This window comes from Mesoplodon densirostris, chromosome 13 (genome assembly GCF_025265405.1).
Source record: "Mesoplodon densirostris isolate mMesDen1 chromosome 13, mMesDen1 primary haplotype, whole genome shotgun sequence".
NCBI lineage: Eukaryota > Metazoa > Chordata > Mammalia > Artiodactyla > Ziphiidae > Mesoplodon > Mesoplodon densirostris.
The window spans coordinates 17,954,869-17,973,721 of record NC_082673.1 but is presented as its reverse complement, the minus strand read 5'-3'; the positions used below and the strand labels follow the sequence as shown (position 1 = coordinate 17,973,721).

Below are 18,853 nucleotides of genomic sequence, written 5' to 3'. Positions count from 1 at the left end.
CCGGTCGCAGACACGTACATTGAATTCATAAATGAACCAATGGTTTGCGTCTGCCGGTGATGCAGGGGTGGGGCTGGGAGAGGAAGGAACAGCCTGTGCCCTGGGTTATGTGCACTCCTGACATAGCCAGTTGGCCTGACCTTGTCTGGCTGCCTTCTGCTGGTCCCTCCCTGGCAGCATGGCGCACTGCCAACTGCACAGAAGCACAGCATGACTAAATGTACAGTCGCACGTTACTGCCTGGGCCTCTCCTCCAGCGTCCAACCTAGCCCTTCCTCTCCTCTGCTGCTGCAGCTGTTGACTGCCTAACTTGCTCGAAGCCTCCCCCTTGACCTAGGGAGGAGAGTGGACTAGAAAAGTGTATGAAGTCCTCTGGAACCCGGTTTCTGTAATCTCCATCATTCACGTGTGCAGCTGTCTTCAGTAGTTGAAGGAGGGGTTTGATGAGTGAAGAAGCCGCCTTGATTCACGCAGACCCAGGTGTCCATGGAAGGAAATTTTCAATGTCACCTTTATTTTAACGCAAGAGCAATAGAGTGAAAAGACAAGGTAATGTATTTCAGTGAATGTGCGGAGTTTTAAATGTGACCCTAAATTTCTTTGACATGCCTGCCGTGGAGGGTCTGAGTTAGGTCTTGCCCCTTGAATCTGGGCCCTGTGACTATTTGACCAACAGAATATGGCAGAATTTGCAGCACATCTGTGCCTGCTTCTGGGCCCAGGCCTTAATAGTGTCCTTGGCTTCTTGTTTTTTGGAACCCAGCCACCATGCTTTGAGGAAGCCAAGCAGCTCCACAGGCCACAGGTAGGTGTTCTGGCTGACAGCCCCAGACGAGGTCCCAGTAGATGGCCAGTATCAACCACAGGTGTGAGTGAGTGCGTCCTTACGTGATTCGGGCTCCCAGCCTGTGAGCTGCCCTAGCTGATACTGCAGGGAGCAAGGACAAGTCATTGAGCCTTGCCCAAACTGCCTGAACTAAATAAAACACTGTTGTTTTAAACCACTCATTTGGGGGATGTTTATTGATTTATTGATTCACTTATTTACACGCTGCACTGCTTGTGGGATTCTTAGTTCCCCCGACCAGGGATTGAACCCGGGACAGAGCAGTGAAAGTGCCAAGTCCGAACCACTAGACTGCCAGGGAATTCTGTGGGGATGGTTTATTATAACTACAATATACTACTAATTCAGAATGTCATCAGCAGTTACCAAAGAGATGAAAGAATGAGAAGGTATAAATAGCTGGAATGTTCAGTTTTTGTCTTCCTTTATAAATGGGAAGGGAGAAAGAATAATGAAGTCTTTTGAAAAGGGGATGGGGGTGACAATAAGGAAAGACGACAAGGTGATTGCTAAAGGATGTCTTTCAAAACAGACACAAAATAAGTGTTGGAAGAAATCATTGAACTTATTTAAGAAGCAACACCTGCCACCACCCCACCCGCTGTGTTCAGAGATGTTACACAGTTATTCCATTGCAAGGAAATTTAAATAATTATAAACAGGGCACAAAGAAAAGCATCAGAAATTTAGGGTAACAATGATGGAATAAAGCCAAATTATAAATTCTCTCTCTGAAATTTTCCCCACACTATCAAGCAATTTTCTGGTTCTCTGGGCACCAACTTAATGAGGAAACTGTTTTTCTTTACTATTCATACCAACATTTCTAATACCAGATGTATGGATTTCTCTGGGTCTGGTATTGTCACTGTAAGCATCTTTGTTGCAAACGTTTTTACGGCACAACTAGTTGGCCATAAGGCAAATTTGCCATAAAACATAAAATCATGAAAAATAAAATGGGACATCAAAGAGGACATAAACATAAAACATGAGAAATGAATAACAAAATTAAAAAGACTTTATTGCAAAATACAAAATAGTTGTATTTAACACATGTGTAGATGCATGGCAATACTTCACAAATAACTGATTTTATTTTGTAGGTTGTACCTAAGTACTTGTCTTCCAAGTGTTTTGTTCAGAGTATTTTATACTATTTTTTTCTTCATGATTTGTCTCCTTGTTCAGCATTGCATCCTCCTTTTTGCTAATATTTCTTCCTTCATTAAGAGAGGTATCAGTTTCCAAATACTAGGATGCATATTTGTTTTTTTTTTTTTTTTTTTTTTTTTTTTTTTTGCGGTACACGGGCCTCTCACTGTTGTGGCCTCTCCCGTTGTGGGGCACAGGCTCCGGACGCGCAGGCCCAGTGGCCACGGCTCACAGGCCCAGCCGCTCTGCGGCATGTGGGATCTTCCCTGACCAGGGCACGAACCCGTGTCTCCTGCATCGGCAGGCGGACTCTCAACCACTGCGCCACCAGGGAAGCCCTGGTTTTTTTTTTTCAATCAACTTTTATTAATGCACGCCAAGATTACATTAGATTTTTTTTTAAAATAATTAATTAATTAATTTATGCTGCGTTGGGTCTTCACTGCTGCGCGTGGGCTCCTCATCTGTGGTGGCTTCTCTTGCTGTGGAGCACGGGCTCTAGGCATCCGGACTTCAGTGTTTGCAGCACGTGGGCTTAGTTGCTCTGCAGCATGTGGGATCTTCCCGGACCAGGGCTTGAACCTGTGTCCCCTGCACTGACAAGCAGATTCTTAACCACTGCGCCACCAGGGAAGTCATAGGATGCATGTTTGTCACTGCATATTTGTGTTGTGAAAGTCTTCTACACTGTTGTCTGTTCTTGGTGTATTATCACATGTCCATTGACAGATATTCCAAAGTTCTGAGAGAAATGTGGGTTCAACTCTGCATCTTTGGGGCCCTCGGCCTCTTTCTTCTCCAACGTAGTGTGTTTCAAAATAAGAAGTCAACTCTTGGGGCAAATCATTGTCACCTTGCAGCTCAATAAAGCCATCGATAACGTCACTGACTGGAAGAAATGGGAACACTTAGTGCGTTTAATTTTTGTGTTAAATTCGGCACCTGTTTCATAGTGCAACTTTTCTCCAATATCAATGATTCTGTGGTAAATGTTTTTTGCCATATGAAATGAACGGTCAGTTATAGTTGTATTCAGGTATATGTTAGAGAAAGCGATGATACTTGCTTTCTCAAATTCGGTCATTGAGGATTCAGGATCTAATGTGGGATATAGATTCATTAAAATCTGCTGTAAGTCTCTTCAGCTTTCCCTGGAAGTAAAATGAACAGATGAGGGATGCTGCCATTTGTTATTAATATATGTAACGTATATAACTGATAGCACATATCTGGACTATATTTAAATGTTCCATCACATGCCCAATCCTTATATTTCACCAAATCATCTAACCCAGATTCTGTGCCACATATCAAAATTTTGCCCACATCATCTTATCCTCTATTACATAGCAAAAAATTTTCACCATTTTCAAGAAACTTATACTCATCAGGAATTGCATAACCATTTCTTTTTTGGGGGATAGGAGGAGTTGATTCCTCTTTTGCCTCCAACTTCTAATATTGCAGTGATAAATTTGGTAAAGATGGCATTAGAGAACCAGCTGCTGTATCTAAGTTAGTTAAAAAATCAATAATTAATTGATTATTCAAAATATTTATTGAGCAATATGTTTGATAAGACTTAAAAGAACATCTGTATACTTTATTAAATAAAATTTTGTTTCCTTACTCTTAATGATTATATTTGCAATGTAATTTATTTCTACTGCTTTTTAGTACAGTGTTTAGGCAGCTGATACTCTAGTAACTATTTTGACCTCATTATTACGAAAAAAAATTGAGTCCCAAGCAACTGATTTATTAGTGAGCAGGCAGATACACTGGAAATTTCCAGAATGGTATTCTAATATAGGTAAAGGACTGGGAAGTGTTTTTTTGTCACACATTTGTCTATTCATTCATTTCTCTGTAAGTTTCATGGGGACAAAGACTTTGCCAATTATTTTCATTGCTATATATCCCTGGGCTGTGACTAGTACTTGGTATAGAGTAGGTACTCAGTAAATGTTTGTCAAATTCACTAATCCATTCATTCAGCCAGCATTTGTTGATCACCACAGGCACTGTGCTAGATGCTGGAGAGGAAAAGATGGGGGAAATCTTTGTTCTTGTCTTCAAGGAGCTGAGGTATACTGGAAGAAACAAATAATGTGTAGTGATAAAAATATGTTTAGATATATATAAAAGAGAATAACATACAGTGGGTGCTGGGGGACGAGATGAATTTTGCAGGAAAATAGATGTCAAGAAGGGGTTGTTACAAGAAATGAAAGGACATAGCTGGAAGAGAAATCATGTTTTGTGGTTCTAGAATCTGTCTTATTCAAATTGCTCAAACCTGACCCTGATGAATTTGAAAGCATTATCCTTTTCTGATGGTTGAATATTTGACTTCAATGGTTCCTGGTAAAGACACATGGATAAATCTGTTGCTTTGTTTTAATCAGATTCTAATAGGACCACACCTCTTTAAATATCTATTTTTTTCAACTCCTACACAAACATTTCATTTTAAAGTTAAATCCCAAGATCATAGATTGACACGTGGATTTCCATGCCACTCAGGTGATTTCATGTCCTGATGCTATCTACACACCTTGAGCAATTGAAAGTGCTGATTCAAGCTCAAAAACAATTTTCTCTCTGATAATTATGGCTTCTAAAAATTCATTCTAGGGACTTCCTTGGTGGCATGGTGGTTAAGAATCCACCTGCCAATGCAGGGGACACGGGTTCAATCCCTGGTCCAGGAAGACCCCACATGCCGAGGAGCAACTAAGCCCATGCACCACAACCACTGAGCCTGCTCTCTACAGCCCGAGAGCCACAACTACTGAAGCCCGAGCACTCTAGGGCCCGTGTGCTGCAACTACTGAAGCCCACCGCAACGAAGAGAAGCCCCTGCTCGCCACAACTAGAGAAAAGCCCGCATGCAGCAATGAAGACCCAATGCAGCCAAAATAAATAAATAAAATTCAAAAATTAAACAAATAAAAATTCATTCTAAGGGTTGGTGGGTGGGCCAGGACGGTGTGGCTCCAGGGCCGGGGGCGCCCAGGCAGGTCAGCTGGAAAATAAATAAATAAATAAAAATTCATTCCATTTGGGGTTTAAATGTAACATGCCCATGGTCTCCTAGTTAGCAAGTGGATAACCAGAGACTTAAAATCCGTTATAAGAAAAAGTTACAGTGGAGATAAAGTTTTCAATGAACTTTAATGACTGAAGAAGAGGGAATGACATTTCTGAACACTTCAGAGTCATTTCTAAAAGCATAAACTCATCTATTTATTCCAAAAGCATTTACTTCCACCCCCTAGCTCTTGGATGCTGGGACTACAAAGACGAATGAGATACACAGCCTGGCCTTAAAGAATGTTCTGTTTGGCATGTGGAATCAGGCTCAAAAACACTCTAATGTACCTACTATGTCAGAAGAGAGAGAAGAAAAGCACTGACCTGCTCAGAGGAGGTAGAGAATGCTCTCAAGGAGGTGATTTCGGAATGATCTGAAGGATGAGTTGCTCACTGGGTGAGAGGAGGATGAGAATGCAGGGAGAGCGAGGTGCCGGGAAAGGCCCAAATGTGGGAGGCTTGTCCTTTGGTACCGCTGGTGTGAAGGGCATGTACTCTTTCAAAGCATTCAACAAGCATTTGGACGCTAGGCTTGAGCTAGAAGTCATTAATCAAGGACTGATGCAGGGGCTTCCCTTCCCTGGTGGCGCAGTGGTTGAGAATCCACCTGCCACTGCAGGGGACATGGGTTCGAGCCCTGGTCTGGGAGGATCCCACATGCCGCGGAGCAACTGGGCCCGTGAGCCACAACTACTGAGCCTGCGCGTCTGGAGCTTGTGCTCCGCAACGAGAGGCCGCGACAGTGAGAAGCCCGCGCACTGCAATGAAGAGTGGCCCCCGCTCGCCGCAACTAGAGAAAGCCCTCGCACAGAAGTGAAGACCCCACACAGCCGAAAATAAATAAATAAATAAATAAAATAAAAATGGGAATCCCCTCCCCCATTGCCAGCAACTTTCACACTTCATTCCCCCTTCCCTATTCTATTAAAAAAAAAAAAAAAAAAAAAAAAGGACTGATGCAGATTTAGGGAGGATGCACCATGTTAAGTTTGAGGGAATTGGCAGAGGTGAAAAGAGGGAAGGAGCACAGGAAAAAGTTCCAGGAGGAAAATGTAGCAGGTAGCTGATCTCTTTCCATGGGAGACTTAGCGCATGCCAGGTCCTACTTAAAGGGCATTATACATACTATCACATTTAAATACATGTTATCACATGTTCTCTCCTGTTGAACAAAAGAATAAACTGACTCATTGGGTAAGTAACATGTCCATGGTCTCCTACTTAGTAAGTGGATAACCTGGCCTGGTTATCTAATTCGAACGCCCTTGCTTTTAACCACTGTGCTATACTGTCTTCCCAGCTGTTCAGAGGAGAACTATCGGTTTTACGTGATGACTGAAATCACAGGCCTGGTAGACATTTCTCAGGCGGGGAATCAATACTGGGAAGCAACCCTGGGAATGATAATGCAAATGGAGAAATTTGTGAAAACACAGTAATCATTCTATTTCTACACTTTATTGCCACATTATTTATGATGCCATTTACTAAATGGAGTGTTGACTTTCACTGGGCTTAACTGGGTTGAAGTTATCCAGACATCAGTAACCCACATCAAAACCAGGACGACTCAAGAAGTAATTCGAGTTTTCTGGCACTCCTGCCTCAACAATCTAGAATCTAGGGCACTGTTCTAAGATGATCCTCCTTTTTGGTTCGAAGGGTTTCTTTTTTACGATTTTTTTGGCTGAGGAGGCTGTCTGGCCACGCTGCGGACCTTGGAGAGCAGGTGATTACTGATCACTCGTGTTTTCCGGGCGAGACAGTGGCGCTAACCCCCTCCCCTTCCCCCCCTCTCCCTCCTCCTCCCAGGCTGGAAAGGTGCAGGATCCGCTAAACCGTGCTTCGCACAGTGGCGGCCGGAGCAGACGCGGGATGGTCGCGCGCCCCCAGCAGAGCAAAGCTGGGTAGCGAGAGAGCCTGGGGAAGGTACGGGCGGGGAATCGGGGTGCGGACACCACCTGGAAAGAGCAGAGAGTCAATTGGGCGGGGGAGGCATTTGCCGAGTGCAGGTGTGGAAGAGGCTGCCCCAGGCCCACCCTTTGCAACCGAGGGGGCGGGGAGCCGGGCCGGAGACCCGGAGACTGCGGACGGGGCACGGTCCTTGGGCACTCGCTCGCCCGCCTTCCCAAGGCCCCGGGGGACGGCCCCTCGCCCCGGGGCCCGGCCTGCCGGCGCCAGCACCGCAGCGCCCGCGGCGGCCGCCGCTGCGGCGGCCGGCCGGCCGCCAGGGGGCGGGAGCGGCGCCGCGAACAATGGCCGCGCTCGACCGCGGGCCTGCGAAAGGAAGAAGGGAGGGAGGGCCGGCGCCGGCGCCGGCGCGCGGCGCGGGTCTGCGGGGCCCGGGGGCGCGCGCGCCGGGCAGGCTGGGGAGCGAGAGCGGCTGCGTCGGCGGGGGCGCGCGGCGCGGGCCCGGGAGGGCGCGGCGGGAGCGCAGGGGAGGCGGGCGGAGGCGGGGGGAGGAGGCGGGGGGCGGGGAGCCCGAGGGGTGGAAGCCGGCAGCGGCGGCGGCGGCGGCGGCCGAGCGGGGTCAGTTCTCTGTAGTGTTTGCCAATGTTGGAGTCGTCTGCAGAGTGTCCCTGGCGAAAAGGTAAATACCCTTGTGCGGGGCATCCGGGAGGCCCCGACTTCCGCCCCGCTGGCGGGGGAGACAGAGGGCGCTGGGGAGCCCTGCGGGTCCGCGGCGCGCGGCGAACCCCATGAAGAGCGGCCCCTTCGCGGCCTCCCCTCCCCCGCGCCTTCCCTCCCTCCTCGGGCTCTCTCCGGGCGGGAGGGGGAGGGGAGGAGGATGGCGGGGGCTGGGGAGGCGGGGAGGAGACGAATGAATTGGGGGGGGGGGCGTGTGTGGAGGGGGTGGGACGACACAGGTGTCCAGAGGGGAGGAGCCGGGAGGAAGGCGAGGATGCCGGCACAGACGGAGGGTGGAAGGCTGGGGGGGGGGCAGGGACCCGGGAGGTGGGGTCGTTGGGGCCGCGGTGGGAACGGCCGGAAGAGGGGACCGCGGGTGGAGCGATGGTGCTGGAGAGGGAGGAGGAGGGTCCCTGTGGGGGGGAGGGCAGGACTGGGGAGGGGAGGGGGTCAGAGGAGGGGAGATGGCGGGAGGCCCATCCCTGGAGGGTCTGCGGGCCATGGCCTGGGGGCGCAGGGGGAACGGCGGGGCGGGGGCGCGCCAGGGGCTGGTGGTGGTGGCTATTTCTGTATAATGGGCAAGTGATAAATACGTAACGCGCCGAAATGGGGAAGGTAGGTGGGGCAGAGGGGGCAAAATATATCCTATGACAGGCAAGTTCGGCCGTGGCTCTTACGAACTACTACGGTGAGGGCTCGGCTTAAATGGGTGGTTGGCAGTTAATGACCTTGCCGAGGTGAAGGCAGTTGGGCGAAGAGACAAAGATCAGTTACAGAATCCGCTGTGCGAGGGCAGAGCCTCCAGCCCCTCGCGGGGCGGGCCGGGGACTGTGGGGATTGTGTCGAGGCGGGCGTTCCGCGGAGGCAACTGAGGAGACGCTGAGCTGGGATTCTTCGGGGGGAGGCGGGGATAATGGCCTTGGGTTCTTGGAAGTCCCTGGAAATATGTGCAGAATTTTGCACTTGCGGAGAATTTTCTTCGGAAAGGGTCTTTGCTTGGCGTGACGCGTCCCGCCGCCCCTTTCCCAGAAGGTTTAGAACTACTTGGGTAGAGAAGGACCGTTCACTTAGGGAAATGTACTGAAGGATTTTAAATTGGGTGGTTCCTCCAGAATGGATAGAGACGATCTTTTAAAGGTGTTTCACTGTTAGCTGAAAACCTTTATTTTTAATGTTTGATTTCACAATTTTGGTGGACTTCTTCTGAGCATTACTTCTCTTCTGATGCATCCTTATGATTTAAGGGAGCATGATGAACATTTGAAATCAAAATTGTGATGGGCAGGCGGGTTAATAGTAACCTTGTAGGAGAAGAGATTGCAGCATTGTTCCTGGTGGCTATTTCTTCTCCGTCCTTGCTTTCTTAACATGATTCACACATACTGTTGTGAATTGAGTTGCAGAAGGAAAAAAAATCTTTTTAATAAAGCCATCAAAACCCAGACATTCTGCATCTCGATTGTTTCGTAAAATGGCAAGTTTTTCATTTTTCAGTTTGCCTATATTTTACTGCAAAACAGAGATAACACATACCACTTGAATTGTAGATTTGCTGCCGTTTGCAGCAGGCCTGTATTAGATTTGTGAAACACTTAAACGCCGAACTATGTGATGTCTGTGTTTTTTTTTGTCCTGCTATGTTTTCAGCTCAAGGCACCATTGCCACGTTCCACTGCATGGCAGTGTAGTTGAAATTTATTCCTAAGTGATCATTAGTTGGTAGGATATAGTGCAGATTTCCTCACACATCACTAAATTTTTCCTTAAAAACCTGTCTTGTACTTGTAAAAATGTTGCTGTATAATCCAAGTATGTACTGTTAACTTCAGATATACTGCCACGTAATTTTTTTTTAAAGATTTAATTTTATTTATTTTTTGGCTGCGTTGGGTCTTCGTTGCTGCGTGCTGGCTTTCTCTAGTTGTGGCGAGTGGGGGCTACTCTTCGTTGCGGAGCACGGGCTTCTCATTGCGGTGGCTTCTCATTGCGGAGCACGGGCTCTAGGCACACGGACTTCAGTAGTTGTGGCTCGCGGGCTCTAGAGCGCAACCTTAGCTGTGGCACACGGGCTTAGTTGCTCTGCGGCATGTGGGATCTTCCCAGACCAGGGATGGAACCCACATCTCCTGGATTGTCAGGCAAATTCGTATCCAGTGCGCCACCAGGGAAGTCCCTGCCATGTAATTTTTAAGTTTTAGTTTTTTATTTGGAAGTAACTTCAAGTTTGCAGAAGAGTACCAAGAATAAGAATCATACAAAGAATACTCATGTAACCTTAACTCAGAGTCACCAATTTATCATTTGCTTTCTCTCTGTCACACACACACATAATATTTTTTTTCTGGATCATTTGAGGGTCAGTTATATACATCATGGTCTCTACTCCTACTTACTTCAGCATGGAAAACCATATAAATTTCACATTTTAGCTTACTTGGCTTGCCTGGAATGAAATTCTAGGAAGGAGTGGCTTGGTCTGATTTTCAACAAAGAGTAAGAATATCAAAAATATCAAAGGTGTTCATCACCATTATTAGTATATAAATAATATAGGAATTGAGGCTGAGTGGTTTTCCTGTGTTAGAATCAGGTACTGGAAGATAAAATTGGCCAGTGTGTTGGGATTTTTTCCTTGTAGTTAACCTTCTCTTTACTTCTATTACTCTGTTTTCTTTTCTTTTGTATACTTTGAGCACTGGATATCTGATCATTTATGTATGCGGATCATAATAAAGAAAGGGGGAAAGTCTAGATATTGCAAAATTGGGTTTTGTTAATATTAGACTGAATAGTTGGAGACAGGCATAGTATAATCAAATCACGTATAGATATATTTGTGCTTCTTCTGGATACTCAAGAAAATATTAGATGAGTGTCTAGAATCCATAGTAATTATAATTTATATTTGTGTATGATTGATTTTGAAGAAATCCCTGAAGTTCTTCTATATAGAATCCTTGCCATTATGTTGTTTTAGAGGTCAAGCCCTTTGTTAAGGAACATTTTTAAGGAGTCGAGCTTTTATTTATAGTTTAACATATAATGGAAAGAAGGGGACTTTGAACCAGACCAAACTGAGTTTTAATCCTAGCAATGTGACTGGGGAAGTAACCCAACTTCTAGAAAAATGGGGATAACACCTGCATCCCAAGGTGATGAGGATTAAATGAGCTAATATAAAAGTGGCAAAATATGGCACCTGGTATATATAAAATTGGTGTCTGGTAAATGTTAGTTTCCTTTTTTTCTTAGCTGGGTAGTATGTGGGGTTTTTCAGTGGAATGGTTCATGGAGTGAGACTTCTATATACTTAGAATATTTCATAGGCTCTTAGGAGATAGTAAAATTTATACTAAATTGTTTTGATTTTCTTACATAAAAATAGTTTTTTGGGGTACCTACTTTTAAAAAGAAATGAAAATGAAAAGCTTTTTTTTAAACACTTTTTAAGGAGCCCATGATTTTTTTAGAGTAAGAAGCTTTGAGTTGGTATTTAGTTTTGTAGTAGTTTGGAGTGTAAGAATGGGGATAGTAAATGTTTTTGCTTTTCATACTGTCAGGTAAGACATTTAAGAGAGGATTGCCTGTCAGTCGTGGGATGGGTGCCAATATAAAATTTATAGATATGTTAATTTAATAATGCCATTTTATAAAACAGGATTTAATTGTTGAGGATTTTATAGATTTAATTTTGCACAGCTTTCAATTAATCAGATGAGCAAATTGTAATTCATAATAAAAGCAGTGAGTGATATCAGCAGTACATTTCAGATACCGGTTGGACCTTTAATTCTTCATGAGTGGCAAGTCTTCTCCAGTTAGTAGTGCCTTCTCCATAAACTACCCTGCCTGTTTTCATTTAGTAGCTTGGAATCTGGAACTGCATGTTCGAATGTGCCTGACTGGATATCACTGTAGGGCATTTTTGGGACATGTGAATAGGTTTCTTTAAAAGTACACGGTTGTAATTGGAATGAATGGTAGCTGGAAACTTTGGACAGAAGAGGAAGAGGTGGATTTTATGAAACCGTGGGTAGTATAAAATGCTCTGCATTTTATTGATATGACTTGATATTTTATCAAATTCTTTTAAATATAGGACAGTAGACCTGGCATGTCTTTAAATAAGACATGAAATGTTAAAGAGATGTGCCACTGTGGGCATTCCAAATTGCCTGTGGTATAGTTATAATCTTTATATTGATATAGATCTAATACAACTTGCTTGTGGAAAAGAATATGTTCAGAATTTTTATCCAGTTACCTTACAGAGTGCTGTTACAGACATATTAGTTTCATGTTTTACCGTATACAGATTTTTATAACTGTGAAGGAAAGGCTTACGGAATATTTAAAATTGTATGGTCAGTTTTGAGTGAATACGTGCTTTCATTTGTGCTTTTTCAAAAAACTGCTTTTTGTATATCAGAAGATCAGAACTTTAAAAAATGTACCCCTGGGGCTTCCCTGGTGGCGCAGTGGTTGAGAGTCTGCCTGCCGATGCAGGGGACACGGGTTCGTGCCCCGGTCCGGGAAGATCCCACATGCCGCGGAGCGGCTGGGCCCGTGAACCATGGCCGCTGAGCCTGCGCGTCCAGAGCCTGTGCCCCGCAACGGGAGAGGCCACAGCAGTGAGAGCCCCGCGTACCGCAAAAAAAAAAAAAAAAAATTGTACCCCTATATCTTATTGTGCCTACTTCTCAGGATCAGCCACTAGTATTACCAAAATCTAATATTGAAGAAACACATGCAGGTCTATAGACAAGGATTTGTAATTTTTAGAGGCTTACATAAAATAAAAACAAAATGAGATTTCTCAAGTTTGGTAAATTCTTACCAAATAATGTTAAATTCTGGAAAATAAGGGACATTAGATCACTGAGATGCTTTTAGCGGTTTGTTCATGTTTTAATGTCCAAATGAATTGTTTTCAATTAAAAAAAAGAAAACTGGTTAGATTTGTAGTTTTAGTTGTAGATAGTGTATTTTAATACCATTTGACTAATGCTACACTTTTTAATGATGTCATCTTTTGAATAGAATGTAAATGTTTAAGTTTCATAATTTACTCCTTTCAGATTCTAACGTTACTCATGTGCTTATGTTGAACAGGGAATTGATTTTTTTTGGTCTACCTAAATATATTAATTAATACCAGAGAATTATAGAATTTGAGTCGAACAGAGGTATCTTATTTATTGTTACAAGTTACCCCAGAAATTAAGAACTTAAAACAAATATTTATTATCTCAATTTCTGTGGGTTAGAAATCTGGGTGCAGCTTATCTGGGTGCCTGTGGTTCAGGGTCTCTTAGGAGGTTGCAGGTAAGCTGTCTTTGGGGCTGTATTCTCATCTGAAAGCTTGACTGGGGGAAGATCTGCTTCTGAGTCATTCATGTGACTCTTGGCAGGCTTCAGTTCCTTGGGGGGTACTGGACAGAAAGCCCCAGTTTCTGTTGGGCTGTTGGCCCAAGGTGTCCCTCAGTTCTTTGTCATGTAGGTCTGACCACAGGGCAGCTCACAGTGTGACAGCCAGCTTCCCAAAGACCAAACAGGTGAGAGAACGAGAGCAGGTGACACCCAAGAGGGAGATGATGGTCTTTTTATAACCCAGTCTTGGAAGCGGTAGCTCATTATTTCTGCTGTATTCTATTTGTTGTTTGCCTACCAAAGGACTTACATTTACTTTTTAAAAATTAGAAAAAAAGGAAGAAAATAGAAGCAAGAGAAAGAACTCAAAGATACATAAAACAATTTACCAAAGCTCAAAAGGTAATCCCCTGAAGGGGCTTCCCTGGTGGCGCAGTGGTTAAGAATCTGCCTGCCAATGCAGGGGACACCACAGGTTCGAGTCCTGGTGCGGGAAGATCCCACATGCCGTGGAGCAACTTAAGCCCATGTGCGTCACAACTACCGAGCCTGTGCTCTAGAGCCCGTGAGCCACAACTACTGAAGCCCATGTGCCACAACTTCTGAAGCCCGTGCACATCACAACTACTGAGCCTGCGCTCTGGAGCCCACGAGCCATAACTACTGAAGCCTGTGTGCCACAACTTCTGAAGCCTGTGTGCCTAGAGCCCGTGCTCCACAACAAGAGAAGCCACTGCAATGAGAAGCCTGCGCACCGTAACGAAGAGCAGCCCCCGCTCTCAGTGGCTAGAGAGAGCCTGTGTGCAGTAGCGAGGACCCAATGCAGCCAAAAATTAAATAAATGAATAAATAAATTTATATATAAAGAAGGTAATCTCCTGAAGAGCTTGGACTAAAACTTAAATTCACTGGTACTCAGGTCTTGTGCTATTTCTACAAATGCGATTCTCTTGGAAAATACAAAAATTGGTACAGATGGTGAGGTCACTATTGTAAGAAATAATTGAGGAGCTTCCCTGATGGTGCAGTGGTTAAGAATCCTCCTACCAATTCAGGAGACACGGGTTTGAGCCCTGGTCCAGGAAAATCCCACATGCTGTGGAGCAACTAAGCCCATGTGCCGCAACTACTGAGCCTGCGCTATCTAGGGCCCGCGAGCCAAACTACTGAGCCCACATGCCAAACTACTGAAGACCGTGCTCCTAGAGCCCATGTTCCGCAACAAGAGAAGCCACCGCAATGAGAAGCCCGTGCACCACAACGAAGAGTAGCCCCCGCTCGCCACAACTGGAGAAAGCCCACGCATAGAAACAAAGACCCAATGTAGCCAAAAATAAATAAATAAATAAAATTTTAAACAAAGTAATAATTGAAAAATTTGAAAGTCATTTTGAGTTGACTCTAGTTTGTCATTTTGAAAAAATTGTAGCCAAATATATATATATACACACACACACGTATATTCATATGGTATCTGTGTGTATATATGTATCTCCAGAACCTTTGCTTCTGAGGGAAAGTTCAGTATTTAAATTTTATAGCATAAAAATTGCTACACAAGTGATTGGATTTAGCTCTTTTGGTATATGTCAAAATTGTGTTGTTGCTTTTTAGATAATTTTTGGGGGTACTGTACATAATTTTTTTTTTTTTTTTTTGTGGTACGCGGGCCTCTCACTGTTGTGGCCTCTCCTGTTGCGGAGCACAGGCTCCAGACGCGCAGGCCCAGCGGCCATGGCTCATGGGCCCAGCCGCTCCGCGGCATGTGGGATCTTCCCGGACCGGGACACGAACCCGTGTCCCCTGCATCGGCAGGCGGGCTCTCAACCACTGCGCCACCAGGGAAGCCCCCTGCCCTTCTTTGATATCTATTTTTAAATTAAGTGTAGAAGACATTTGTTATATGAAAAGAAATACAACCATGGCGAGGAGGTTAGACCCGTAAGGAAACAAATCCAAATGTAACAATAGGATGTGTCAGGATGGTAATTTTCTTTTCGAAAATTTTATGTAAAATTTTGATATGCATGCTATTTTTATAATGATTATAATAAAATCAGAAACAGGAAAAAAAATGCAGCTAGGTAATCTTACTATGTGCTCTTTTCTGTACTACCTAAGAGAATATGTGTGCGTTACATCTTCTTTAGGCTTAATTTATCTTATAGAGGAGGGGAACAAAGCTGTTTAAAACGTTACTGGAGCAAAGGAAGTATATATTAAATATTAATCTGAAACTTTTACATTGTTTGAACAGCTTCACTTTTGCTGAAATTGTCGTAGAACTCTAGAACCAGAAGGGACTTTGTGCAGCCTAGATCTACACTGTCCAGTGTGGTGGTCACTAGCCACAGGATGGCTATTTAACTTTAAATAACATTAAAGAAAATTTAAAATTTACTTTCTCAGGTCTAGCCACGTTTCAAGTGCTCAGTAGCCACATGTGTCTAGTGGCTACCGGTTTGGACAGCAAAGATCTAGAACATGTTTATCATCATAGAAAGTTCTACGCTGATTTAGATCTACTCCATCTGTTGTATTTGATTTTGGTCACGGGCTTGTCTTTAAAGTGCTAATCATTGCGATTACCAACTAAGTTGAACTTATTTCTTCATTTTCATTTTCTAGTTTTTGGAGCCGTGAGGGATACAGCAGTTTGGTCAATATTGTTTTAACATGCTTCAAATAAATCAGGTGAGTTTGTGTTAAGGCATGTCACACTTATATGGTGCTTGGGCCATAAATCGTGGAGCATTTTAACTCAGCTTTTCTATAACCGTAACCTGACCACTGCTTTATAGAGCCGTTACATGCTATATATTCGTCATAGGAAGACTGCAGGACAGGTTGTGTAAGGATTATAGCGATAGTCCTGAAAGTTAAGTTTTAAGTGTGCAGAGCAGAAGGTTTTTCTGTTCTTTTTGATGTCACATCTCCAGGACTTGTTGATGTGTTCAGAATGCTTACAGTTGTGATCTAGCTTCAGTAGGTGGCAGTTCTGCAGACCGAAAGCATTTCTAGTGACACATCTTGTGAAGTGGTTGTATCAGTGTGTTAAAAAAAGTCCTTTTCTAGGGCACTGGAAAAGGCTGGAAGAAAGCGCTCTGCTAAATAAACTCTAGCATACAATGCCTTAGACTCACTGTAGAAATAGTTTTCTTAGGTCTTGACATTTCTCCAAGAACTTTATACATTTAATCTTATCCTTTCTGAACAAAAAGGGCATTGTATCATAACTATAATATAGAAAGTACTTTGATTTACTTCACGTTTGCAAATCAAGAGAGAAGAAAGTAATTTGATTGCAAGAGGTAGTTAATTCTTTTGTGATTTGAGGAAGTAATAATGACCCCTCCCAGCCCCCACCCCCTCCAGCTCACCTGGCCTAAGAAATCTCCAGTTCCTGCGTATCACACACCATCTCTAAGCAAATGACTTCTCAGTTTATACCTGGTCTAGACTTCTCTTCTGAGCTCCAGACTTAGGTAGCAGTTACCAACTTGATCTCTTAACTTGGATGTCTTTATGCATCTCAGACCTAACGTGTGCCCAGGAAAGAATCTAAATGCTTCAGTCAAACTAGACTCTTCCAGGTCCGAGGTTGAGCCAGGTCGTTCCAGCTTGACCTCTTCTCACCCACCCTGTGCTTGGTTCACTTGACTCCCAGGCCTAGGATTTGCCTCATAGCACCCTGCCCTTCTATTTAATGACATCCTGACATTCAAAGTTGTATTAAAATATGTAATATTATTTAACGTCTGTCTTCCTTGTTAGATGTTGTGCTCCATGAAGGGAGTGACTTTGCTTGTTTACTCCTATATCCCCAGGTCCTAGAATAGTTCTTGTTGTATATGATTTTCATGTATTTGCTGAACGAGTGGATGAATGGTGCTAGGGTTGACACTAAAGCAAGGAGATCTCCATCCTTGTCAGCAGTAACCACATAGTTGTGTTGTCCGTTTTGGTATTATATGATGCTGCTTTACACAAATGCCATTAATGTAAAATCTCTCCCTTATGCCCAGTCGTTCTTTGATTTTCTCCTTGAACTAGACAGTTTTCTTGTGCCACAAATATTGCTTTCATCAGTGACGTTACTAACATGGGCTAAAAGGAATCATACTGTGCTTAGTGCTTCCTGTGCCTTCATGGTTGCTGTCAAGTCCCATTAGATGCATTGATGGAGCTTTATGAGATGTGACATACAAGCTGTGCTATAGGTGTGAAGATCCCCCCAAGTGACTGTACAGATACCTGCCATTAATTACATGGGTACAGTTATTCTACTATAGACAGGTGGAAATGATCATTTTATGTCAGGCAACATCATTGAAACTTATAGTTTATAGATTTGTCCTAATGAAGATTTACTAACCATCTGTGCTACTGGTCCTGTTGAACCAGGCATTGCAAACAACTCCTAGGCAGCGTTTTGCGTGGCCACAGCAGCTCCCTGGGCTTTGGCTAGAAATTGTCCACAGTACCTGGAGATATGCATGCTTTGCTTGTAACAGATATGTATTCCTTGGCTTGCTTCAAGACCCTCTCTTGACTAAGTGTTTAAAACTTTTCAAGTCTGAGGGGAAAAGCTAACCTAATTTGGAATAGTAGAACTTATAGAGAAGACTTTGTTTTCATCCAGACTTAAAAGTCACATTGAATTCTTAAACATATGAGTGATTTTTATGCTTTATTATTTTCACAGTGACTGGTTTCCCATTAGAGGGTTCTCAAGGTAAATGTGAAAAGTCATGAAAAGGCAATTGAAGCTGACACTCACTCATCTTGAAGCAGTTGAAATTTTTACTGCATAATTTTCAACACTGTCTTTAGGATTAATAAATAAATTTGGGGAGGTCTTTTGTTAAAATGCCTGAATAGTGCTAACAAATTATTCCATATGTGTTCCTAGAACTAATTAAAAACTAGGCTATTGAATACTAAGTTACTTGGTATCCTTTTTGATATTAATTCTGCCTGACATTATTATTAGGGAACATAGGAATGTTCCATGTTCGGCTACCATAATGACACTTCTGCCTTTAAATTGTGCTCCTCATTTTTTTTTTTTTTTTTATTTTTTTAGCGGTACACGGGCCTCTCACTGTTGTGGCCTCTCCCGTTGCGGAGCACAGGCTCCGGATGCGCAGGCTCAGCGGCCATGGCTCACGGGCCCAGCCGCTCCACGGCATGTGGGACCTTCCCGGACCGGGGCACGAACCCGTGTCCCCTGCATCAGCAGGCGGACTCTCAACCACTGCGCCACCAGGGAAGCCCATGCTCCTCATTTTTACTTTTGCCTTTTAAGAGTGTGTGTTCTTATCCATGCACAATTCATGTAGAAAAATTAGGTGGTATAGATAAGTAAAAAGGAAAAAAAAATCACAAGTAATTCCACTATTCTTTTACAGAAACAATCACTGCTAACGTTTTGGGGTGTATACTTCTAGATTTTTTTTCTATGCAGGTATGTTTTTATGTGAATATATGTTACTTTAAAAAACTGAGATTATGTAATACATAATATCTGAAGTGACTTAATCCATAATTTAGAAGTACTAAGATTTATTTAATCAGATCCTTATTGTTGGACAGATTTTGTGTTATAGTTAGTGCCACAGTTAGTTTTTTTTTTTTTTACATACACCTGTGTTCCTTTGTCCATTATTTTCTTGCAATTAATTATTAGAAATGGAAATACTAATCAAAGGAGTATGTAGATTTTAAAGATATTTGATGCATAAATACCTCAAAATA

General features: G+C 43.5%; 1 protein-coding gene across 7 annotated transcripts in view; it reads left to right on the top strand.

Moving 5' to 3' along the window:
- The first annotated feature begins 7,579 nt into the window (after nt 1–7,579).
- Nucleotides 7,580–18,853, top strand: part of STAU2 (staufen double-stranded RNA binding protein 2) — a 303,363-nt gene continuing 292,089 nt past the window's right edge. For 3 of the 7 annotated variants that reach the window (XM_060115946.1, XM_060115945.1, XM_060115944.1), the window contains exon 1: nt 15,725–15,790. Coding sequence is in view for 1 of the 7 variants with exons in the window: in XM_060115949.1 (XP_059971932.1) it covers nt 15,773–15,790 (18 nt within the window). In the remaining 6 variants the exon portion in view is untranslated. Of the gene's footprint in view, nt 7,689–15,722; nt 15,791–18,853 lie in introns of those variants that run through there. The other 4 variants (XM_060115949.1, XM_060115947.1, XM_060115950.1 and 1 more) reach the window with 4 other exon arrangements.